Source organism: Salvelinus alpinus, chromosome 13, assembly GCF_045679555.1.
Source record: "Salvelinus alpinus chromosome 13, SLU_Salpinus.1, whole genome shotgun sequence".
NCBI classification, from domain to species: Eukaryota; Metazoa; Chordata; class Actinopteri; order Salmoniformes; family Salmonidae; genus Salvelinus; species Salvelinus alpinus.
This window is the reverse complement of record NC_092098.1, coordinates 13,450,527-13,476,165: the sequence shown is the minus strand read 5'-3', so window position 1 is coordinate 13,476,165 and position 25,639 is coordinate 13,450,527. Positions and strand designations below refer to the sequence as shown.

The 25,639-nt window shown below is 46.7% G+C and overlaps 1 protein-coding gene across 4 annotated transcripts; it reads left to right on the top strand.

Annotated features, from left to right (window-relative positions):
• Positions 1-607: 607 nt before the first annotated feature.
• LOC139537149 (lysine-specific demethylase 6B-like) lies at positions 608-25,270 on the top strand. Of its 4 annotated transcripts, XM_071338107.1 has the most exons (23): positions 608-719; positions 1,943-2,188; positions 3,787-3,853; positions 4,323-4,514; positions 9,412-9,565; positions 14,760-14,883; positions 14,978-15,028; positions 15,154-15,376; positions 15,503-15,763; positions 16,044-16,199; positions 16,276-19,400; positions 19,488-19,614; positions 19,827-19,932; positions 20,465-20,670; positions 20,751-20,935; positions 21,050-21,118; positions 21,203-21,351; positions 21,438-21,552; positions 21,707-21,894; positions 22,748-22,889; positions 23,020-23,146; positions 23,292-23,468; positions 23,569-25,270. In XM_071338107.1, exons 6-23 carry the CDS (start codon positions 14,765-14,767, stop codon positions 23,590-23,592), a joined length of 5,550 nt encoding a protein of 1,849 aa, XP_071194208.1. In that variant the 5' UTR covers positions 608-719; positions 1,943-2,188; positions 3,787-3,853; positions 4,323-4,514; positions 9,412-9,565; positions 14,760-14,764; the 3' UTR covers positions 23,593-25,270. The 4 variants fall into 4 exon arrangements, with proteins under 4 accessions (XP_071194208.1, XP_071194209.1, XP_071194207.1 ...); XM_071338108.1 differs by lacking the exons at positions 608-719; positions 1,943-2,188; positions 3,787-3,853 and having other exon boundaries at positions 4,270-4,514; positions 9,415-9,565; XM_071338106.1 differs by lacking the exons at positions 608-719; positions 1,943-2,188; positions 3,787-3,853 and having other exon boundaries at positions 4,270-4,514.
• The last annotated feature ends 369 nt before the right edge of the window (positions 25,271-25,639 follow it).

The window sequence follows — 25,639 nt, the reverse complement described above, 5'->3', positions numbered from 1 at the left end:
AAACAAGGACATTTCTAAGTGACCCCAAACTTTTGAACAGTAGAGTATAATATTTGACTAAAACAAACTTATTTCAAATCTTGCTTACATTTGTATATAATCAAGTTGTGTCTCTCTACTATGTGTGGGAATACTTAGGAACAGCTTTCTTAAATTAAAATCACTTGGAGCTGATTTCCTGTTTTTATTTTACAGTCTTATGTCCAACAATGAAAATTCCACACACTAAAGTACTTAAGGGGCCAAATAAAATCGCCCTCGGGCCATCAGTTTGGGAACCCTGTTCTAGAGGTTTCCTCCTTTCGTTATGCCTTGGCACTGCTGTTAAGGGATCTCCGCCTAGTTGCTGTAAAGCCCTTTGTGACAACTGTAAATGGGGCTTCATGATAACATTTCTTTAACTTTGTCTCATCTGTGGACACGTGAAGCGCCACAGTCCTTATTTGAGGAATTTGACAACATCACCGCATGTCTTCTTCAAAATTCCGTGGCCCTTTTGTTCTGTTTCCTTAAGAGTGACAGTGCCAGCGTGCATCGTGGCACGAGCTGTATCTCGTCCACTTGAGGACAGTAGGAGTAGGTGAATTCTGCGCCATAGACGGGGGCGTTCGTATTGAGTGGCTCCCATCAGTGGCTTTACAACTGCGCAATAGGAAAGCTGAATCACTCATCCCGACTGTTTCGCTACTCAGAATGTTTTCCATCTTTGTTTGTCAGAGGTAAGCTGGAGGGACAGTTATCGATAGCTATACTCTGCCAGGCTGTTTGTTTGAAAGGCTATTTGTTTTCTATTTAAGCGACGGACCTTGTCTAGTAAACATTCTAATTCAGAAGCTTCTCTCTGCGCCATAACTTGATTATTGAAAAGCTTACATAATGCGGTTGAAAAGCCAACGATCAATCATATTTCACTCTTAATGTGCATGAGAAGGGATATATAGGTATCTACAATCAAGCTATAGAAATGTATCCTACTTATTCAAGTTACATAAAACTATTAATTTAGACTATAATGCACATGTCATTGTAGGCTACTGGGCGATCCACCTTTGTGGTTTTATTTTAGTATGTGAATTTAGCTAACCAAGTTCCCCCACAAAAATATAACTTTTAGAGAACATTTCCATAGGTGGTCATGCTATAGTGTTTTTTCTTTAATAAATTAGTTGGCTATTACTTACTCATTTTATGAATCATTATCATTCTCAATATGTCCACTTGGTTCTGTAAATATGGTGTCGCATTATCACGTTTAAATGCCACGTGAAGTTGCGGCGGGAATTGGGAAATTAACTGAATGCCGAATTGGCATATTCCCACTCAATCTCACACACGCACACACACAATATTCCCAACTTGTTTCACTAGTTTCTGTGATGCAATATGGATTATTGTCCACAAGGTGGAGATATCTGTACATGGATGATATAGCTGACTACTTTTGTGTGGAGGTCTATGATTCATTTTCGTACAGTTACCTGTAGGTCTGTTTAGTGTAGATGATTGAATGTGTTATGGATTATTGTCTAATGTAGATTATTACATGTTTATTCTCAATTAATGGTTGTAATTCACTAGTAATTAACTACATTTCTCAGGGTTTGGCTATTGGCCAGTTGAGCCATAATTAATTTTCTGAATAAGATACTAGATCATATACCTTCAGTCGTACCAATCGAATCAGGTCTCAATTTAGTGGTTCTCTATTTGTTTGTCATATAAAATGGACTCCGGGGAGGTGATCAGTGGGGTTACAGAATGTTCAGATGAATGGTACATGGAACAGACCTGATGATTCTGTCATGTAGAAAGTGTGCCCTCCTTAACATGAGCCAGCTCTCAATCTGTGTTACTCTCTGATTTAAATAATCAATGCAGTGTTTGCTCTAGTCAGTTGCATGCTATTAACACATGCTAATCGGTTTTTCATTTCTCTTGACAGTGGGTGGTGGCAGGTAACGAGAGGTGAAAAATGGCACCGCCTTTGTAGACACCCTATCAGACACCTACAATTGAGTAGCACTTTCTGTTGGCCAATAGCAGAGAGCGATGCATCCACACCTAGGACAAGGGTGGGCCATAGGAGAAGAGGACAGAAGATGAAGTGTCAGCTGTAGCCAATGGAAGGCATGGTTTGATTGACTTGCAGAAGATGAAGTCCAACGAAGCCAGTAGCCTCCAAGATGAGGTGGGTTTCCAAATCTGCTCAGCCAATGGGAAGGGAAATATTACCACACGTTAAAGAGATAGCTCAACCAAATTATGAATAATTCAAATAGTCTTTGAGCGCGAAGAGATTGTCTGGTCCACATTCCTGTATACATAGCCACAGCCACTATTTGCATCCTTTAGCATAGATAACCAAAATAAAGGAAACCATGATAGTAAATCGAACATGCTCTTATTTGCATTCACAAATTATCTCTTGCTACAAGTCTCAATGCTTCGATTACAATCGAGTCCCCGCCACAGATTCTTAATGTTGTATCTGAATACACAGCACTGTACCATCCACATTATGCAGCCACAGCACACGCCATGTCTGCCATTATGTTGTATGCAGTATGTATAGCGTATACAAAGTGATTTGCTTTTCAAGATGCCCCAGTGGTAGAGAGGGACACACAGCATTCAAGCTGTGTGTATGTGTGAGAGCCAGGGTGAGTGTCCATGTTACACGACTCGTACATGGAGGGTGTAATGTTCAGTTTCCATGGTGAAAATGGAATCCAGCTCTGTAGCAGTGCCTGCTGATTGGCTCATATGGCCACATGGGGTTGTGCTGTGAGCAGATGGTTGGCCAATGGGGTAGAGACAGCATTGGGGCTGTTGCTAAGGAGAGTCAGCTGGACTCTTCTCTCTCTCTCTCTCTCTCTCTCTCTCTCTCTCTCTCTCTCTCTCTCTCTCTCTCTCTCTCTCTCTCTCTCTCTCTCTCTCTCTCTCTCTCTCTCTCTCTCTCTCTCTCTCTCTCTCTCTCTCTCTCTTTCTCTTTCTCTCTCTTTTTTTCTCTCGCTCTCTCTTTCTCTTTCTCTTTCTCTCTCTCTCTCTCTCTCTCTCTCTCTCTCTCTCTCTCTCTCTCTCTCTCTCTCTCTCTCTCTCTCTCTCTCTCTCTCTCTCTCTCTCTCTCTCTCTCTCTCTCTCTCTCTATCTCTCAGATCTGTCCTTCAGACTGTCTGTGTCTATCCACTGTCTCTGGTGTATTGGTTGATTAAGGGTGAAGTGAGGAGAGGGGGCCAGTGAGAAGCAGCTCTACTGGGTGTGGGCTTTGAGTCACGTAGGCAAGACCCTCCCCACATAAACCCAATGCCCCCCTGCCCCACCTTCCCCAGCCCATGTAACAGCCAGCTGACGTCCTGTGGGTCCAGTGCTGGGGTCCAGTGCTGCTGGCCTGGTTAGTCGTCCTCTACGACCCGTTGGTCATCCCTCATTCTAATGTCTGTCTGTCAGAGCCTCGTACATAATCACCACTGTCCTGATTAATCACACAGATATCAATTATTACACACGTCAGGGCCCAGTCTGTGCAGCATCCTACTTTACCATTATGACTCTATATTCCTCCAATATATTATCATTAAGAGGATAGAGTCTGACATGTTTCTGTCTGTTTTCTGCAAATGATTTATCACACATGTAATGTCTTACCCTCTGACATAATTGAAATCCCAGTCATTCCATGGCACTACTTTTCTCTTGTGGTGCTTTTAAACTGCAGGTTTTGTGAGCTCTTGCCAAATACAGGGCATGTGAGTTTAATGTCTGTAACAAAGTGCTTGTTTCATACAGTATGGAAGGAGAGAGTCAGTCCGCCTGATTGGAGCACAATGCAACTGATTCCAACATTTTGAATACGGTAAGGGAGTATTTAGTAGGAGTATTACTGTCAGTGCTTAGAGTGCAAGTTCATAACTATCAAGCCATTCCTGGAAACCTTTACAGTTGCTAGTACTAAGTATGGAGGATGCAGTACGATTTGGGGAATATCTGCCACAGAGAAAATGGAGTCTTTGCTACCTCACTGTGGTGGTTTAAAAATAGCTGCTAGTTCTGTTGGCTTTATTCCAACACACACACACACACACACACACACACACACACACACACACACACACACACACACACACACACACACACACACACACACACACACACACACACACACACACACACACACACACACACACACACAGAGGGGCGGGTGTCTCTATCTTTCACTCTGTCTTTGTCCCCTCCTCCTGTTTAGCATAGGAGGATTGACATGAGACCCTCCTCCCTTATTGGCTGGTGTGAATTAAATGGCGGTGTGGGGACCTGCCCCTTAGGTCTCTGCACGTGGATCAGTCTGCTGTTAGAGCCTGAGTATCAGAGAGGAGAGGAAACCAGGAGCAGAGGAGAGGGAAGAGAGGAAGAGGAGAGGACTGGGGGAGGAGAGAGGAAAGAGGAAAGGGAGAGGAGCCAAGGGGTGTGTGGAGCAGAAAGAACGAATAAAAGAAGAGAACAAAAGGAGAGTGCAGGTAAAACAAGGAGAGTGTGTCTGTCTGTTTCTTTGTGTTACTGTACAGAAGGGGTGCAATTGTGTACACATTTGTGCAAATATTGTTATGAGTCATATATCAGTGCATGTTAGGACATGTCTTTTGTGTTGATATATTACTACTGCACATACTGTACTATGCTGTATGTCTGCAGATTGTGTGGCACAGTTATGCACTACACACACTGTACATAAACACAGTCAGCTGATTTGTGCTGAAAGATTTTTAGAGTAATGGTTATTCCTGTCGTGTTAGTCTCTTTAAGCCTCTGTTTAGACTCAGGCTTTAACTTGTGCTTTACAGCAACGCAGTGTTTGGTCCGTGTTGATGTGTGTGGTTTGGTTGCTGTGATACAGTAGTAAAACAGAGAGTAACCTTACATTTCCGTGCTGGAGCGAGTCCAGTGATTGCAGCGCGTGACCTTGTGTAGGTATTGATAAACATTGTGTCAATAGAAAGTTTTCCGATAGGGAGTGCTGCTTGTCAGTTTATTGCTGAAAGATGTTATTGTATTCTGAATTTTTTTATTTTATGTATTGAATAAACCCAGTATATTGTTCCGAATTTTTATGAAAGTGCAGGCCTTTTAGATTGAAGCTTGCCAGGGGTTTTCCTAGTGTGCAGAGCCCAAACAGGGAGCCTGGTAGTGGGCTAACTTGTCCTCCTTGTGCTAAAAATGGCCGAGCATTTTTGACCCACATTTAGTGCTGTATTTATACAGTACAGTGACTCACTCTGGCAGCTGCAAATAGAAGGAGTAAAGAATAGCCTTGTTTGCCCTTGCTAAGTTACAATAACACACCCATGTGGATACAAACACATACTAACACCCTAACACACACACACTCTGGGCATCAGGGTGTATTTCTTCTGTGGTTCACCACTGTTCACCAACCAGTACACCCAACCACTTGACCATGCTGATTCTATGATGAGGTTAATGTTCAGTACACACAGCAGCTGCCTGTTTTCCTCCCAAATAGGTTCCAGGTGGTCAGATGGGTCCGTGTGTTTCATTGGAGGAATTTAGTGGTAAATATTTCTTTGTTATGAGAGACTCAGCAGTAGGCCAGGGTTAGAGGTCAGGGGTGAGGGGTCAGTGTGACAGCTTTCTGATGAGGTCCCTGCCCCTCCACCGCCCTGCGGGGTCACAGATCATAAAGTTCCTGCCCTGCTGATGCACTTGCCTAGTGATGATCTCCATGACAACCAGTCCTCTGCACATACTAGCACAGACAGGCTCTCTCTGACACACATTAACGCACACACGCTCAGACACACACTCACACTCATTCACTAACACACAACCACACACACACACACACACTTCTTCATTGCTGTCGTCTTTGAAATGCCACCTGGTCTGTCGGTATTGTTTGCAAGAAAAGATGCCCCCCTCGAGTCCCCCTGTTCCAAGCCTGCAGTGGTACATTCCAGTACTTGTCTGTGCTTTCTGGAGCATACAGAGGGAGAAGCCTCCATTTTGGAGAGAAAGAGAAGGTAGATGTGGGAGAGGAGGGGAGGGAGAGCAGGGCTGTGAGGTTATAAAAAGTTATTTTTAGAAAAGCTATATATATGAATCTCATACGTTCTGCTTGGTGTCAACTCAGGTCAGCATTTTACATTGTCTTACAGACATTGAGTACTTACAGTAGGCTACATAAGCATCAGTGTCTCTGCCTGTTAACCTGTGGATGTGAGGCTGTATGTGTCAGTGTCCGTTTGTCTGTTTGCTGCCCTGTCAGTCTGTATTCCAGGTTGATTTGTGTAGTTGTGTTTTGTAGATGTCACTGAGAAGTGACGTCTCCCTCTTCGCTCAGGTCTCTTTCTCTATGTTTCTCTATGTGTCTAAATGCTCCACATGTTGAACTGGGAATGGGAGTTGGGTATCAGAGCCAGGTCTGGTGTGGTATGGTGGTACAGCCCATCCCCCCCCAAATAAGATAGGATCAGTATGCTTCCTGCCTCCTCCTCCACTAAGCAGCTTAGTGACCTCTGTCTGTCTGTGTGACTGCCCTGATTGTAGAGGCTCCGCCATGTTCACCCACACAGAAGGCTGCACATCTGCACTGGGTTACTATGCCACCAGCAGGCAGATACAAACACACTGTTCAATGTGTGTCAGTGTAGCGCAACATGGCGAGCATTATTGCTGTATTGGAATCTGTTGTCTCTGCCTCTTTGATTGAGGGACACTACTGTTCTTGTGTCAGTTGCAGAGAAGTTTTTTACATTTACATTGAACCTTTATTTAACTAGGCAAGTCAGTTAAGAACAAATTCGTATTTACGATGACGGCCTAGACCGGCCAAAACCCGGATGACGCTGGGCCAATTGTGCGCCGCCCTATGGGACTCCCAATCACGGCCGGTTGTGATACAGCCTGGATTTCGAACCAGGGTGTCTGTAGTGACGCCTCAAGCACTGAGATGCAGTGCCTTAGACCGCTGCGCCACTCGGGAGCACCAGTTGAAAGGCAGGGTTTGACAGTGCAAAGACATTCTGCTCTAACGTCAACATTTCTGCTAACTTCAACACTCTAGAGACCGAAGAAGGATTATAGGATGATGTATGCTTCTATTGAGGCGACTCAAATTGGAGAATTGTAAAGCATATGACTCCCATTGTCAGAAGACTATTGCGCATGATATTATTCTGCACCTTTTCAAGCAGGCTGGTTGATCACTGAGGAAAGCATGTCTGCTAATCTGGAGAGGTTAGTAACTTCCTGCGGAGTGTAAGGTCGTTCTGGGGGAGAGGAAGGGTCAGTTTACTCTATCATGGTTATTCAGTACAGGAACAAGGGTTGAGCGGTATCCAGATGTTCATACTGTCATACCGTTTCTGTACCATACCGGGGTACACGGTATTAACGGAAGTGCACACAAGGGGCGCAATTTTTTGTTGTTGACGCACAAAACAATTTAGGCAACAGGGATCTTCCTCCAGGGGATTCAATGTCTCTGCTGTAACCGAGAAGCTTGATCTTGACGTCTAGACACTTAGCTAGCAGATTAGCAAACCAAATGCATAGCTGGAGCCCTGGGCTGGATGTCATTTAGATTCCTAATAAAAAAAGACCTCGGTATACGGTATAACCGATATATCGCACCAAACTAAAATGAACGTAACTAATAAGTCAGTGGAGAAGCAGGGCTTCTTGTTTTTAAGATGTGCAGCAGCGGGGATCTTCAACTCTTTATGAACAATTTAAGGCCCATATCACAGTTTAGAGGTGACTTATTCTCTTAGATGTTTTTCTTCCAAAGCAGATGTTAAAAAGAGATGTATTATTAATAACAGATTTTAGTGTTGTTTTACTTCACACAACCCACAGAACAGGTTTTAGACTTGTTTCCCTTCACACAACCCACAGAACAGGTTTTAGACTTGTTTCCCTTTCACACAACCTACAGAACAGGTTTTAGACTTGTTTCCCTTTCACACAACCCACAGAACAGGTTTTAGACTTGTTTCCCTTCACACAACCCACAGAACAGGTTTTAGACTTGTTTCCCTTTCACACAACCTACAGAACAGGTTTTAGACTTGTTTCCCTTTCACACAACCCACAGAACAGGTTTTAGACTTGTTTCCCTTCACACAACCCACAGAACAGGTTTTAGACTTGTTTCCCTTCACACAACCCACAGAACAGGTTTTAGACTTGTTTCCCTTTCACACAACCCACAGAACAGGTTTTAGACTTGTTTCCCTTTCACACAACCCACAGAACAGGGTTTAGACTTGTTTCCCTTCACACAACCCACAGAACAGGTTTTAGACTTGTTTCCCTTCACACAACCCACAGAACAGCATCAGAATTCATGAATGGGTATTGAGTAATAGTAATGAGAATTCCATAATAACAATGGCATTGACACTCGTATATCTCAAGGGCCATTCACACACACACACACAAACACACACACACACACACGCACACACACACACACAGTCTGAGAGAGCGGGACATGCACAATCAAACACTCAAATCCACATGCTGTGGTAATTGAAAAACAAGTCAGTCGCCAGAAGGGATACAAACCTTCCTTATGCTTTAATTTCCCAACAAGCTGATGTATGCATAAACAAACACACAAACGTACAAACAAACACAAACACACACATAGCAGGGGAATGCAGCTAGTCAGGTGCAGCCCTCTCTCACACACACACACACACACACACACACACACACACACACACACACACACACACACACACACACACACACACACACACACACACACACACACACACACACACACAGTGAAGAAAATGTGTCTCGGTAAAGGAGAGTCTTGCTCTTGGCTCTGGGGTAAAATATATCATTGGTTACCAAGGATACAGGACACAGTGTGTGAGTAAGAGAGGGAAAGAGAGAGACAAAGAGTGAGTAGCAGACACGTGGAGAGAGATAGTAAGTGGGAGAGCGAGTGAGAGAAGGAGGGAGCTGGAGAGGAATCAGTCTTGTTGAATTGGGTCTCGAGTAGGAGAGGTGACGAGGCGATAGGGGAGGAGCCAGAGAGAGGAAGGCAAAAATAAATTAAATCCGACTGGCTGGTCAAAGGGGGCTGGGCCATCCTCTCGCTCTCCCTCTCCCTCTCTGCTTTCTCTACTGAGCCATTCGTTCCCTTTCTTTGTCTATCTGCTGAGGGGAGAAACGCCAGAGAGAACAGTGTGTGTGACAGAGAGGAAAGAGAGGGGGGAGAGGGGAGGACAAGAGAGGAATGACAAGATGGCAGAATGGAATAGAGATACCTACTTTCTTTTTAAACAATAACCCCCTTTCATGTCCTCACATCTGTGTCCTACCTGACAGTGGTTTCTCCTCCCTCTCTCCTGTGTTTGTGGATGTGTGTGTGCTGGCTAGCAGAGGGAGAGGACGCCTGTTCTGTTTAACAGGACTTCAGGCTGAAGCTGAAGTGGGCTGCTGCCTCTGTCCCTGAGTGAGTGGCGTCTTCACACCGAGAGCACACAGACGGTGTCCCCTCCTCCCTCTCTCTTTCACAGCACTCAGCAGCAAGGTAAGACTAGAATGATCCTTTACCTCTCTCTCTCTCTCTCACTCACACACACACACACACACACACACACATGGGCAGGGGGTCACAGTAAAAAACAGGTTTCCCTGGAGAGGAATATGCGTAAGTGAGGGTTATGTGTTTCCCTGGTGACAGAGACACCGGTTACCAGGGAGATTTAGTGAGTGTTGAGGACAGTGATTTCTCTGGTGACAAAGAGCGTCTGGTGACAAAGACACCGGTCTCCTTGGTGATAGAGACCGATAGAGGGCTGCAGTTCCGAAAACTGAAGGACATGTCTGCTCAGAAGCGACTGACTGACTGACTGACTGAGCTAGTAAAGATGAAATGTGGAGCCACCCTCTTCCTCCACCCTCTACTAACTCAGCTACACAGCTATACAGTCTCCATTTGTCTTATGAAATGTCCATTCTCTCTCTCTCTCTCTCTCTCTCTCTCTCTCTCTCTCTCTCTCTCTCTCTCTCTCTCTCTCTCTCTCTCTCTCTCTCTCTCTCTCTCTCTCTCTCTCTCTCTCTCTCTCTCTCTCTCTCTCTCTCTCTCTCTCTCTCTCTCTCTCTCTCTCTCTCTCTCTCTCTCTCTCTCTCTCTCTCTCCTACTCCCCCTCTGTGCGTTGGAAATCTGCTGTAGGATTGCCTCTGTTCAAAATTGCTTTAAGTAAACAAATATGCTATCTTATTCATTGTTCAGTGTCATCATACACACACAAGAAATGTCTACATGTGTGTGTTAGAGGTGGTGTGTGAGACACAGCTTGGGGTAGAAATGTAGTGAGGGGTGGGTGGGGGGAGTGCAGGCTTTTGTGCAGGAAATGGAATCATTATCGATTGCTATGGTGATCTCAGGCACCAGGCAGGCACCACTAGAGGCACACAGATCATTACTACTCTGTATACTGCACTGTGTGTGATGTGGTCTGGACAGAGAGGATGTAAGATGAGATATGATCTGTCTATCTAGCATGGTTTCATAGGAGCAATAAATTCTCCATTATTGTAAGTGTGTGTGTGTGTGTGTGTCTGTTTGCGTGCACGTGTGTGCATGCATGCTTAATGTTTCTGTCAGAGAGTATGCACAGTGCTGCATACCGGTATCTGGGTGAGAGAGGGTTAGTGTGTATACAGTGTTTGCTGTATTTTGGCCGTTCTAGTGGATGAGTAAGCAAAAGTCTATGCTCTGCCTGTGGACTGTGTGTGTGTGTGTGTGCACATGTGTAGGGAGGATGTCAAAATATTTCTCCCCTACACACTCTCACCCACAACCCCGTGAATGAGTGCAATTTCCTGTGTGCTGACATACTATAATCCATCTGCGATCTCACACAAACACACACACACATACACACAAACACACACACACACACGTGCACACACACACAGGGCTGATATCATGTAACCCTCTCCCAAGGCCCCTCTATCACCTGCCCTCCCTGTTGTCCTAATTCATTAAAGGTGCCTGGAGGCAGACGTGTATATGTACTCACTAGATCTGACATACATGATGGTGGTGCATGCAGGCCATGGAGCATAGATCTGCAAGTGCTAGATTGGATATGCAACTTGGAAGAACCCTATAGAATCGAGAAATGAATGCATGGTTTCAACCTTCACAGATATTATGTATCATCTCTCTGGCGATATATTTAATAGCTACATCTCATAGCATGAATTTTCTGGGTTCTTGTTTTGCCTAAATTCTTTGACGTCTTTTTTTGTATTCTCATTGGATGAGAGACCTGTCTGTCCTCACATACACAGAGGATCACTTTCCCCATACCCACCCCCATCCATCCAGGACCCCTGTTTGAAAGAGCGATTGTCCGTTCTTCAGGAATGAAGTGCACAGAGGAGGGGCGAGGGGTGTGGCTGAGTGGCCAGACAAGTGAAGGAGGGGTGAGGAGGAGGGGGGAGGGGTGTGTGTTTCTGGCTGCTCTACACGCCGAGCACAATGTGTGCTTGTACTCTGATTCACTGGGTCACAGGCCAGTCCCATGGGTCGGAATATTTGGGTTTGACTGAATATAAAATGCTGTGTTTACCTCAATTTGACTTGATCTCCCCCCCCCCCACACACACACACACACACACACACACACACACACACACACACACACAGTCTGAGAGAGCGAGACATGGACAATCAAACACTCAAATCCACATGCTGTGGTGTGTGTAGAACCTCTTATTCTTTGGTGATCTCTTTCTCATTACTCACACATCTTAATCAACCCCAGCCCTCTCCCCTACCCGTACTGGCACCCAGGATCCTATGGATGGGCTGAAAGGTTATTTATTCAGTGTATAGGGAAAAGTAGGTAGCTGAAACCATAACAGGCTAAACTGATGTTTTAGTTTAGCATCATAGTATCTCTATAGCAACATATTTAGCAGAGAGGGAGAGAGAGGGGGGGGATGAGGATTAAAAGAGGGAAAGGTTAGACTCATTCATAGGTAGGTCAGACATGGCCACACACAGCTGGTCTAGTTTTCACCTGTCACTACTACCACGCAGCTGAATGAACTGGAGCTGGTTTGCATATTAGACAGAGAGAATTTAGGGCCTGAGATGACCTGCAATGTACAGCTGTCCTTATGGAACATAAGAGAAACATTCTTGTCCGTATGTGTGTTTGCATTGTGCTGTAGTACACAGCAGTATTCTAACATTAATATAAACAGCCTGATGGGAAAGTCCTCTTTCACTGTCTACTTAAAGTACATCCATACACACAAGCACACGCTCTCTCTCCATCTCTGTTGCTGTCACACACATCCATTTCCCTGATCAACAGTAGAAACAGCAAATCAGCTCTGCCCCTCTATTCTCTCTCCATCTCTGCTGTCTGTGTTGCCTTTCTGTTCAGACTAGAATGGTTGGAGAAATAGAGCAGACAGGCCTTTATCAGTGGCTGGCCACAGGCTGCAGTTGCTGCAGGGAGCTGGTGATCAGAGAGGGGTTGGATGCAGGGTGCAGCTCTGGCTGACTGGTGATAAACCACAAACAAACATGAGTGTTCCAGCAGATTAGGAGGCAGACACGGAGAGAGAGAAAGTGAAACAGAAAAGGGGAGAGGAGAGTGTTGTGTGTGTAGTTGCAGTGAATTGTATTTGTTGTCATTATAGGATCTTAACCTTTAGGTACCGGTCTATCTATTGTAGGTGTGTGGGGAGTGGCAGTTGTCTGCTGGTGTAAGGAGTTGTAGTGCAGTGTTGGAGGTGCATTAACATGTACAGTGTAGCGAGTCTGCAGAGACTGTGAACGTCAAGCATGATGTGGTTAGTGGTTGATATTTTGGTGGTTTAGCAACTGAACACTAATCTCTCTCTAGGTTGTGGTTGAGAGTTATTGAAGGAAAGACAGATTGGTGTTGTCGTGTAACCCTCTCAGTTCTATAGTAGAGGGCTTCACAGACACAGACCAAGTGTGGTGAGTATTTCTACCTCTGTGTTCAGTACTGTTTGTGTCCATGGCAACCATTTACCGTCATGTAGACTACAGTGTGTGTTCATGTATGTACAGTGGGGAGAACAAGTATTTGATACACTGCCGATTTTGCAGGTTTTCCTACTTACAAAGCATGTAGAGGTCTGTCATTTTTATCATAGGTACACTTCAACTGTGAGAGACGGAATCTAAAACAAAAATCCAGAAAATCACATTGTATGATTTTTAAGTAATTAATTTGCATTTTATTGCATGACATAAGTATTTGATCACCTACCAACCAGTAAGAATTCCGGCTCTCACAGACCTGTTAGTTTTTCTTTAAGAAGCCCTCCTGTTCTCCACTCATTACCTGTATTAACTGCACCTGTTTGAACTCGTTACCTGTATAAAAGACACCTGTCCACACACTCAATCAAACAGACTCCAACCTCTCCACAATGGCCAAGACCAGAGAGCTATGTAAGGACATCAGGGATAAATTGTAGACCTGTACAAGGCTGGGATGGGCTACAGGACAATAGGCAAGCAGCTTGGTGAGAAGGCAACAACTGTTGGCACAATTATTAGAAAATGGAAGAAGTTCAAGATGACGGTCAATCACCCTCGGTCTGGGGCTCCATGCAAGATCTCACCTCGTGGGGCATCAATGATCATGAGGAATGTGAGGGATCAGCCCAGAACTACACGGCAGGACCTGGTCAATGACCTGAAGAGAGCTGGGACCACAGTCTCAAAGAAAACCATTAGTAACACACTACGCCGTCATGGATTAAAATCCTGCAGCGCACGCAAGGTCCCCCTGCTCAAGCCAGCGCATGTCCAGGCCCGTCTGAAGTTTGCCAATGACCATCTGGATGATCCAGAGGAGGAATGGGAGAAGGTCATGTGGTCTGATGAGACAAAAATAGCGCTTTTTGGTCTAAACTCCACTCGCCGTGTTTGGAGGAAGAAGAAGGATGAGTACAACCCCAAGAACACCATCCCAACCGTGAAGCATGGAGGTGGAAACATCATTCTTTGGGGATGCTTTTCTGCAAAGGGGACAGGACGACTGCACCGTATTGAGGAGAGGATGGATGGGGCCATGTATCGCGAGATCTTGACCAACAACCTCCTTCCCTCAGTAAGAGCATTGAAGATGGGTCGTGGCTGGGTCTTCCAGCATGATAACGACCCGAAACACACAGCCAGGGCAACTAAGGAGTGGCTCCGTAAGAAGCATCTCAAGGTCCTGGAGTGGCCTAGCCAGTCTCCAGACCTGAACCCAATAGAAAATCTTTGGAGGGAGCCGAAAGTCCGTATTGCCCAGCGACAGCCCCGAAACCTGAAGGATCTGGAGAAGGTCTGTATGGAGGAGTGGGCCAAAATCCCTGCTGCAGTGTGTGCAAACCTGGTCAAGAACTACAGGAAACGTATGATCTCTGTAATTGCAAACTAAGGTTTCTGTACCAAATATTAAGTTCTGCTTTTCTGATGTATCAAATACTTATGTCATGCAATAAAATGCCAATTAATTACTTAAAAATCATACAATGTGATTTTCTGGATTTTTGTTTTAGATTCCTTCTCTCACAGTTGAAGTGTACCTATGATAAAAATTACAGACCTCTACATGCTTTGTAAGTAGGAAAACCTGCAAAATCGTCAGTGTATCAAATACTTGTTCTCCCCACTGTATGTTTGCTCATGTTCTATCCTAGTCCAGTAAAAAGTGTTTTTTATCCTGTCTCAGGCTGAATGTATCACCCAGCAGAGCAGTATCATGGACGTAACACCAGGGACTCCTACCCTGCTGGAGGACCTCACAGAGGAACATGGGCCCCCGTCAACAGTCGCCCCTGGGGCCCTCCAAACAGGTGAGCCCTCTTCTTACACCACAGTCTACTGACACACTCTTCCTGTGATGGAGTCTGTGCTGAGCCAATGGTAACCCTCCTTTATCTACTGTAGGTACAACGGAGGAATCAACCAATCCCAGCACGTTAACAAGATTTATGACAGGTGAGTGAAACATCTCAATTGTTCACATCTTACATTGAGAGCAGCGTACATCTTTGAAATGTTAGTCCACTGTCACCTTACTGCAGTGATCCCTTAGTGATCTCCACTTTCTCTCTGGAACGTAGAGGGGCCAGTCCCTCCTTCCATGTCCAGGGAAGGGGCCCTCAGAGGGACCAGAGATCAGGAACACGACCCTGGGCCCAGAAAGACCAGGCTTATGAGACCCAAGGCTGGCACCAGGACTCCCCACGGTCATTTCAAAACCATGGCCACAGCCAGGGGGGCTACCAAACAGGACCGGGGGAACCCTACACCATCTGGAACTTTTACAACAACCAGCCTCCCAGGGTGAGAGGGGAAGAGGGCAGCCCATTCTATACTCTACATAACTCATTATTTATTACATACAGTAGTTAGGTTTATGTTTTTTTCTATTGATTGCATGACTTTAATGATGATAATTGTCTCTCTCAGTATGGGGGTCCCCACCAGCACCAACGGCCCAGAGATCCCCCCGGAGACCTGGGCTCCCCAGCAGAGAGGTGGGCCACCTCAGACCGCTCCAGGGCCTTCCCAGGCAGGATGATAGACCAGGGACCAGGACCATGGAAGTGCCCGCCCCCCCACAAGCACCACCGTGGCCAACCTCCACACCGCTCCCCGCACTCACAGCACTCTCCGCCCCCCAAGGAAGACTGCCCTGCCAAGAGGAGCAGGAGCTCCGGCCCTGAGCAGGTCAGTCATCACTTGAGCTAATGATCTTGTTTTCCAGGAGTGGACGGTCTCCCACCACAGTTAGTCCTGCTATCAATGCTTGAGGAAAATGTCTACTAACCTAATCTAGGATCAGATTTCTCTACTGCTAGTCTTAACCATTATGGTGATATCTGATCCTGGAACAGTCGTCTGAAGTCACTCGTGTAGCTGTGATATTTATACAATAGCACCACCTTCTGGTAGGGATCAATACACCTCACCAAGACACTTACTGTTTAGTACTGTTCTCTCTCACCAGCCCTCTCACCGTGGCTCAAAGCATTTATCTGGACCAGACCAGCCACACTCACCACCCCACTACCTCCCTCCCAAACAAGGTTTCTGGAACCAATCATATGACAGACCTGGTTCTCGCACCCATGCTGACAGGAGGAGCTCGTCTACCGAGTTACAAGTAAGTCGGTTAATAGTCAATGTTCTTCAAGAGAACAGTGCTCTTAAGACTACTCCTTTCTCTCTTGTTATTTCAGGAATCAATCAAGTCAAGATTAGGGCGTTTCAACTACAGTACACATCATTCTACCCATAGTCCAGTTCCCCAGGTCCCCTTCGATGGTCAAGGCCCCCCTCCTTCCTCCTATCCCCGCCACCCTCCTCCATCCCAGCCCTGTGGCGGCAGCAGACCCCCCCACCATGGATCCTGGGTGGAGGTGGATGGCCAGTCCCAGCCCCCCTCCTCACCAGCAGAACACACCGGCGTGCCTTACAGCCAGCACCACCAGCGCCCCCCATCACCCCCCTCAGTACCTCAGCACAGCCCCCCAGCTCCACGCTCCCACAGACAGAAGAGGGATCAGACTCCCTCCCAGCCCTCTGCTACAGAGCCTCCCTACCGCAACAGCAGCCACAGAGTTTTAGGCTCCACAGCCCTGAGCTCCTCCTGCCCCTCTGGCCTCTCCAGCTCCACCACTCCTAGTAAGGCCAGTGGGAAGAAAGACCCTCCACCCAATCAGAGGAGTCCTGACACTGGCGCTGGCACACCCCATAAACGGGGACCAAGGACCCCCTCAACCAGTCCCACTCCTCCCCCTCTCTCTGCCTCCCGCACAGGGCTAGGCTCAGAGCCCCAGACCCCACCCAGCTCTCCCCAGGACAGACCTACTGTCAACAACAACAGACCTACTGTCAACAAGCCAGGGCTGCAGCCTCATCGACACAAACAGACAGAGAGGACCCATAAGGATAAAGAAAGTAGAGCGGAGAGAGGCGAGGTGGGAAAGAGGGAACCAACGAGGAAGATGGAGAAGAAGAAAAGGAGAAAGGAGAAAGAAGAGAAAAGGGAGGATGGGGTAAAGAATAAGTTGAGGGACAAGGTGGAGAGAAAAAATAGGAAAGAGGAAGGTAGGAAGATGGAGAAAAGGGAGGAGAGTCTTAGGGCTAAGCAGCTGGAGAAAGCAGAGATGGGATACTCAAAGTCCCCACATGAATCATCCCTCCCTCCATCAGTACGGCCTTCCTCCCCTAAGACTCAGTCTGGATCTAGGGTTCCAGGGAAGCCAGGCCAACCCTCCCAGACACCATCCACCGCTGGCAAACACAGACACAGGGAGAAGGGCCAAGGAAGAGGTGGAAAGTCCCATGACCACAGCTCTCCAAATACCTCAGAGACAGGCCCACCTGCTGGCCCGCTTGCCGCCCATCCTAGCCAACCCTCACCACATCCATCCAAACACAAAAAGTCAGGGAGGGGAGGGACCCTGTACAAGTCAAACCCAGCTCAACCCAAACACCCCGTCAAGGGCTCACCACTGCCAGCCTGTCCCCCACCCACCACCACCACCACCATTAACAACAACATCAGCAGCACCAGCAAGACCAGTAAGACCAGTCCTCAGCCCACCAGCCCTCCAAAACCTTCTAAATGCAGCACAGAGGGGAAGGCTGATTCTACCCCCTCCACACTCTCATCCAAAACCCCAGCAGCTCCCACTGTGGCTGGGTCAGGGGGGTCCATCCCAAGCCAGCAGGACCAGACAGAGACAATGGGTGTGTGTCCAGAGGGGGGGGTCCTACGGGCCCCAGATCTCCAGCCTGCGGCGGGGGTGGGCAGTGTGGAGGAGCTGGGAGACAACCCCCCCGCCAGCCCCCCTGTGCTTAGCTGGCAAGGCTCCCCAGCATCAGCCCTGAGTGAGGAAGAAGAGGAGGAAGAGCAGGGAGGAGTGATGAGGAGACCCGTCCTGCAGCCCAGCCCCACCCACAGCCCGTCCATCTCACCCCCCCATGGGAACTTAGAGGGGCTCAATGAGAAGGCAGAGGGGGTCAGTGAGGGGAGGGGTGCTGATGAGCTTCGCCATAGCGACCTGGCCAAGCTCTATGGCCTGCCTGATACTCCCAATGGAGTGGAAGAGGAGGATGAGGAAGAGGAGGACAGTAGTGGGGACACGTCATCCAGCTCTCTGCCTCCCCGTCGGCCACACCTCCACCAGACAGGAGTGGCTGATGTCTTCAAGTCTTTGGCCTCGTTCCTGGGGGGCCAGAGGTACACATATCGGGGCGGTCCATTTGGGCGTCCTCCTCCTAGATCCATGGGAGGAGTGAAGTACTCTTCCTCCCTCGCCATGGATCCGGAAACCAACTGTCAGGACCAGCAGTGTCCCTCCCCGACATCCGACTCCACCACGCCCCCAAGACTCACTACCCAATCACCCACTCACACTACCTCAGATCCGCCTTCCAAACCCCGTCCTCCCTTAGACCTCAACCAACCACAACTCTCTGTGGGGGAGCGCACGAAACAGAAGCACGCGAGATTGGAGGAGATTCAGAATGAGAGAAAGAAGGAGAGGACTAAGGGTGTAGACAGCGGGGAGACAGCCGGGTCTCTGAGCGCTGAGCTGAGATTGACCACCACACACCGGATCCCTGCCACCACCAAGGAGGAGCGGGGGCAGAGGGAGGTATGCAGGCGGACAGGCAGGAAGAGGGTACAAAGAGGTGCAGATGGAAACAGGGAAGAGGATGGGAAAAGGAAGAGAAGGAAACAAGATAGCAGTCATCAGAGGAGTGGAGGCAATGAAAAGAAGAAGATGGAAGAAAAGAGAGACAGAAAATCAGCCTCCTCCATTACGTTTTCCTCATCTACATCACCCCCCAGTAGCCCGGTCAAGCAGCTCAAAGACAGTAAGAAGAGCCGTCCTATTCAGGGGAACCTTGGCCTCCAGAGCAACCTCGGCCTCCAGAGCAAAGACATCCAGGGACAGAAAGACAAGGCGCACACAGGAAACACTGAGCAGGGGGCACAATCGACAGTGAGGAAGGAGGAGAGGTGCAGTGAGCCTGAAACCATGACGTCCACACCAGGCAGCAACACAGACCCAGTGGCAACCGCAACTAGCACCATCAACACCCCCTCTACTGCTACCCCGGCCCCGCCTGCTGCCCCAGTGAGGAGGACCCCCTGTCCCCTGGCTGCTGCTGATTTCCTGAAGCTGAAGGCCCTGTCCATGGGCCCTCCCAAGGAGCTGAAGATCTGTCTGATCAAGGTGGAGAGTGGAGACAGAGAGACGTTCATTGCCTCCGAGGTCGAGGAGCGCAGGATCCCCCTAGGAGAGGTCAGCATCAGACACACAGCCAGCGAGGTCATCAGGGCCTGCAAGTGAGTACACAGTACAAAGAAAAGTGGATTAAAGGAAATCTTATTGAATTCTAGCTCTTCATCTGTCTCTTTCTGTGTCTGTTTCAGGGGGGCGAAGGTGAAGGGGAAGTTTCGGGAGTCCTATCTGCTCCGTGCTTTCTCTGTCAAGCCTGTTCTCATCACCGACCCACCCATCCCACGAGAGAAGCTTAATCCCCCCACACCAAGCATCTATGTGAGTCCACACTCCAGGGGCGCTGCCCTGCAGTTGACCCTATGCTTCAAGCTGTCTTGGGGGGAGGGGGGGTAAAACAACACCAACAAAAAAATACATCTCAAGTTGATCTTCTCTCTTCCTATTTTATTCTTCATTCTCACATATCAGTTCTGTATTTGTGCAACACGTTGTTGATGTATTTCTGTATCGTCTTGTGTGTCTGTGTCCAGTTGGAGAGTAAGAGAGATGCCTTCTCCCCAGTCCTCCTCCAGTTCTGTACTGATCCCAAGAACCCTGTCACTGTCATCCGAGGCCTGGCTGGATCCCTCAGACTCAGTGAGTTTGTGTATTTCGATGTTTCTCAGGGCTAAAACTTAAAGGGCAACTCCGTCACTTTTCAACTTCAAATTCTGTATCTCCGGCACAATACCAGTGTCTATATGTGAAAACGGTGCGTTTCGATGGTCTGTGGTTAAAAAGACAAGGACCTAAATAATACTTCTTTGTGACATCAAAGGGTAGGAATAAAAGTTTTTTTTTTTTATTGCCAGAGGGAGGGCATTTTCTTGCTCCCCACGTCACTTTAAATGTCATATTGTTTGAAGATCACCATTTTAAAATGTTTTCACTTTTGATGATGTCATCGGGTAGAACTTTTTAACTCTGTTTTTGTTTTCTACAAAACGTTCAAATCTGCCGTTTTCACATATGTAGGCACTGGTATTGTGCTGGAGATAATGAAAATGAGATTGAAAAGTGGTGGAGTTGCCCTTTTTATAACAGCAACATCATTTCAAATTGACTCACTATACCTCTCTTCTCTCACTCCCTCTTTCTCTCCTTCCCCCTCTCTTTCCCTCTATGTCAGACCTGGGTTTGTTCTCCACTAAGTCTCTGGTGGAGGCCAATGCGGAGCATGCTGTGGAGGTGAGGACGCAGGTACAGCAGCCTGCTGATGAGAACTGGGACGCCACTGGTTCAGGCCAGACCTGGCCTTGCGAGAGCAGCCGCTCACACACCACCATCGCCAAGTACGCCCAGTACCAGGCCTCCAGCTTCCAGGAGAGCCTCCAGGTTGGGGATGAGCACATACACACGGTCCCACTTCCTCTCTTTGCCCAGCTAAGTTCATGTGTACTTCTATGTGTCTACAGGAAGAGAAGGACAGTGAGGATGAGGATAAGGAAGAACAAGAAGAGAAGCAGGCTCCGTCCTCTGACCCATCAACCACCGCTGCGTCTGGCGCCAGCAAAGCCAACCCTACTGTGGTTGCTAGCAAAGCCAACCCTACTGTGGTTGCTAGCAAAGTCGGCCCTACACCTATTGCTAACACACTGAGGTCAGAACATCCTTAATAATCTCTTTGATAAGCCAAATGCAATACATTTAATCGAAACAATATTCCGACGTTATTAAAGATGTTTTATTGAAATACACTTCCCCTTTCCTATAGGCCAGAGGCAAAATCGACTGGAAATATCATCAAATTCGGCACCAACATCGACCTCTCTGATCCTAAGAGGTGAGATTAGCTTTACTCGTGACAGATTGTTTCTAAGGTCACCGTTGGAGAGGAAGTAGAGTGTTAATGTACGTGTGTTACCAGGTGGAAGCCCCAGCTGCAGGAGCTGCTGAAGCTACCAGCCTTCATGCGTGTGGAGTTCAATGGAAACATGCTGAGCCACGTGGGACACACCATCCTGGGCATGAACACCGTCCAGCTCTACATGAAGGTCCCCGGGAGCCGCACGCCTGGTCAGTGTTACGCGGGTGTGTTTTTAGGTGCGTATTGCACGCATCTGAACACGGGCTTAAATATCTCTGTGTATGTCTGTTTTCAGGCCACCAGGAGAATAATAACTTCTGCTCTGTGAACATCAACATCGGCCCGGGGGATTGTGAGTGGTTTGCAGTCCATGAGCACTACTGGGAGCACGTCAACAACTTCTGTGAGAAGTGAGTCATGAAGCGTTCTTTTTGTGTGTGAGGGTTTTGCATTTAGCTCAGAGTTTGAGCTGTTCTGCTCGTTGAAAAAAGGCATAGCGGTGACCCACAAGGGATTTGAACCAGAAACTAGCCACTTAGATGCCATCTCTCCTCCCTCCTTCAGGCATGGAGTAGACTACCTGACGGGGTCCTGGTGGCCTGTTCTGGAGGATCTGTACCGCTCCAACATCCCGGTGTACCGCTTCATCCAGAGACCAGGGGACCTGGTATGGATCAACGCAGGGTCCATCCACTGGGTGCAGGCTGTGGGCTGGTGCAACAACATCGCCTGGAATGTTGGACCTCTCAACTGTGAGTTACTAACAGTGTCCAGCAGGGGAAGCCATAGATTGGAAAGGGGAGCTGGGTCATACACAGTGCAGAACAGCAGAGAACAGCAGTGGCTGGTCTCAAACGATCCCACAGGTGAAGAAGCCGGGCTGGCATGGTTACACATGGTCTGCAGTTGTGAGGCCGGTTGGATGTACTGCCAAATTCTCAAAAACAACATTGGAGTAGGCTTATGGTAGAGACATGAAAATGTTCCACAGCCCCTCCACCCAAATGTAAAGGCCTTTGAAGCCCCCTTGGCTTATCCCTGTCCAGAGGTTATTACAATACAGTACCCCATGGATATTAAAAATAATGACGTTGGAGGCTTATGAACATTTAATTCTCTGGCAACAGCTCTGGTGGACAGTATGCCAATTGCAGTCAGTATGCCAATTGAGTGCTCCCTCAACTTGAGACATTTGTGGCATTGTGTTGTGTGACAAAACTACACATTTTAGAGTGGCCTTTTATTATCCTCAGCACAAAGTGCACCTGTGTAATGATCATGCTGCTTAATCAGCTTATTGATATGCCACACCTGTCAGGTGGTTGGATTATCTTGGCAAAGGAGAAATGCTCACTAACAGGTATGTAAACAAATTTGTGCACAACATTTGAACGAAATAATTTTTTGTGCATATGGAACATTTCTGGGATCTTTAGTTTCAGCTCATGACACATGGGACCAACACTTTACATGTTGCGTTTTATATTTTTGTTCAGTATACTATTAAAATCCCTCTCCAAATGTACTCTATAGAGTCTGAACACTGCCATTATTTGGCTTTAACACTGCTAATGTGAGCATCGTGTGTCGTCTTTGCCCTTTCAGCATACCAGTATCAGCTGGCTCTGGAGCGCTTTGAGTGGAACGAGGTCAAGAAGGTCAAGTCCATCGTTCCCATGATCCATGTCTCCTGGAATGTGGCCCGCACTATCAAGATCACAGACCAAGAAACCTACAAGATGGTCAAGTGTGTGTGTGTGCGTGTGCGTGTGTTAGTTATACAAGACTGTGTGGGCGCCTCGTCACCTATCTAGTATGCATGTTTATTTCTTGCTACACCTTACCTTTCTCTTGTTCTCTCTCTCGCTCTCTCTCAGACATTGTCTCCTACAGTCCATTAAGCACATCCAGATTCTGAGAGACCAGCTGGTTGCTGCAGGGAAGAAGATCTCTTATCAGAGCCGTGTGAAGGACGAACCAGCCTACTACTGCAACGAGTGTGACGTAAGTCCCTCCCAACAGCCTGTGGATGTATGCCTGAATCAGACCTGCTATGAACTACCATGACCCAAGTATCTTACCAACAGAGTGTTGGTGTATGGCTTTGGTTCTTTTCTGCAGTGAGTGATTGTGCTGTGTCTGTGTGCAGGTGGAGGTGTTTGACCTGCTGTTTGTGACCAGTGAGTATGGCAATAGGAAGACCTATATGGTGCACTGTGAGGACTGTGCCCGGACTGTGTCCAAGAGCCCCTCGCTGGCAGGAGTTGTGGTGCTGGAGCAGTACCGCATGGAGGAGCTGATGAGAACCTACGACAGCCTCTGTGTGGTGAGAGACACACACAGTTTCTCTGTGCTGTGAGGTTATGTCCACCCTATTTACCCCCCTTTAAGACTTTCATTCATTCTCTTCCTCTTTCTCTCTCTAGACTCCATCACCCTGCTCCAAGTGAGGCCTCCTTCCTGTTGTGCAACAGCCATAACCAAAACTCCTACACAGTGGTAGCACAGACGGTGTCTTCAAGGAATACTACTACTGCGAACACTTGGTGAACAGCCAACCATGTTTACTCAGTATGTTTACATCACAGTAAGATATCGTCCGTCAGCCAATTGAATTCCAGCTCACTGTCTTCCCCTCCTACCAGCTGCTGATTGGACTTGAGTCTTGAGATAGAATGACTAGACTGGTACTACTACTCGTTAAAAACATGTCAGACAACTACAGAAAATGTGAACATAGTTAGCACTGAAAATCAGGTCTTATTTAAAACGGACACTGCTGTGATTCAAAAGCGTCAAGTAGCCGGTATATGGTGCATTAATTCAGGTACTTTTATGCAAATCCAATGGAACTTTTTTACACCAATCTAGTTATTCTATGTCCATGAATTTACTGTGTTGCGACGCTAACAGCAGGGGAATCGCTTCACTAGCAGAGTAGCCAATAGTCTCAATGAAATGACATTGTTTTGGTTATGTTTTCTATTCAGGTGAACTCTGACATTTATAATTCCTGTCTGTATACTCTTTGGGGTGCTATTTCCATTTCATTTATTCTGACCTAGGTATTTCAAAAGTTTAACCAGCCTAGAAGTACACCTCATTGGCCTTGCGAACTGTATTTAGATGAAATGAAAGGAAAAAATGCAAACATGCAGATAACGTTTTTCGAAAGCATTAGGAATATTCATTTAAGAAATACGGGTTTACTAGAGGACTAATCTGGTTTCACTCTTTGTTGGAAATCGAGTCTGTTTTATTGTGATTTTTGTTTTTGCATAATAATCCTAAATGATGTTTGGTAGAGAGAGATGTGATTGCTACAATATACCCTAAAGAGGATCCCCTTCCTTTTTCTTTTGATAAATGGTATTGTTCTCCCTGTTTTTATACCTCTTTTTTGGTTGCTATCCCCTTCTTTTCTGGATTACAGAGAAAATTAAGAATTGTAAATTGTTACTTTATTTATACATGTATATGTTTTTTTTCTTAAATGTATTTATTGCATATTGATGGTGCTTCTCTGGGGACACCAGCTATTTTTAAAGTTTCCTATTGTGTGTGGACAGGGAAGGGCCAACAGGGGGAGGTTGGATTTTAATGGTGCTCAACCCCCTCTTGCCTCGCCACCCCTCACTAACTGTGTATAAATGATCTATGAATATAAGTAAATGAATATAACTGAAACCGACAGGTTGGTGCTTAGAACCCGCGTCATTACGCTTACTGGTAAATGAATAGAATGATGTCTTTGTACTGTATCTAACTGATAAAAACAATACCTTTTTCAACTTTTTTGCATTATATGAAATTCATAAAATTGTGACGCATTTGTGATTTTATGATGGACATTAGCAGTATTTGTAGTTTTAGCCACTTTTGAACGAGACTTTTAGGGATGTATAGCGAGGTGTGGGTTTGGGTTCCTTCAGTGTTCTGTCCTCATGAGTATCATTTCAAGGTTGTGATCTTGCTCTCCTCTGACTGTTTATTGAAGCTGCACTGTTTTAAAAGAAAATAACTCCTATTGAAGGAGGCCTGATCCAGACCCGTCTCAAACACTCTGTGATGTTTCTGTGACATTATTGTGAGTAATATTAATCAAATAAAATCAAATGTTTTAAGAAATTCTTTGAGTAAAGTTTGTAATTGAATTGGTTTCCCGGTATTGATAAGAAGCCTTGACAATTTCACAGAGTACGGTCTGATTTATGTCTGAGCTGCAACATTTCTATGGAAGGAGATGTATTCCATCCCTGGGATCTACCCACTCTTCATTCCCTGCTGATGTTAATGCCTAGCAGCATTTAGCCATCATTTCTTCTGTAATATCATTACCCACGTCCTGCACTTTGCCTACTTTAATACAGTACGTCAACCAGAATCTCCTTCATTACACACATGTTAGTGTTTGGATTAGTGGTGACATAAGAGTGACTTGAATGGTTCTACTCCCAGTTATTAAGGAAGAGATAGAATGCTAGTAGCGTATTGTTT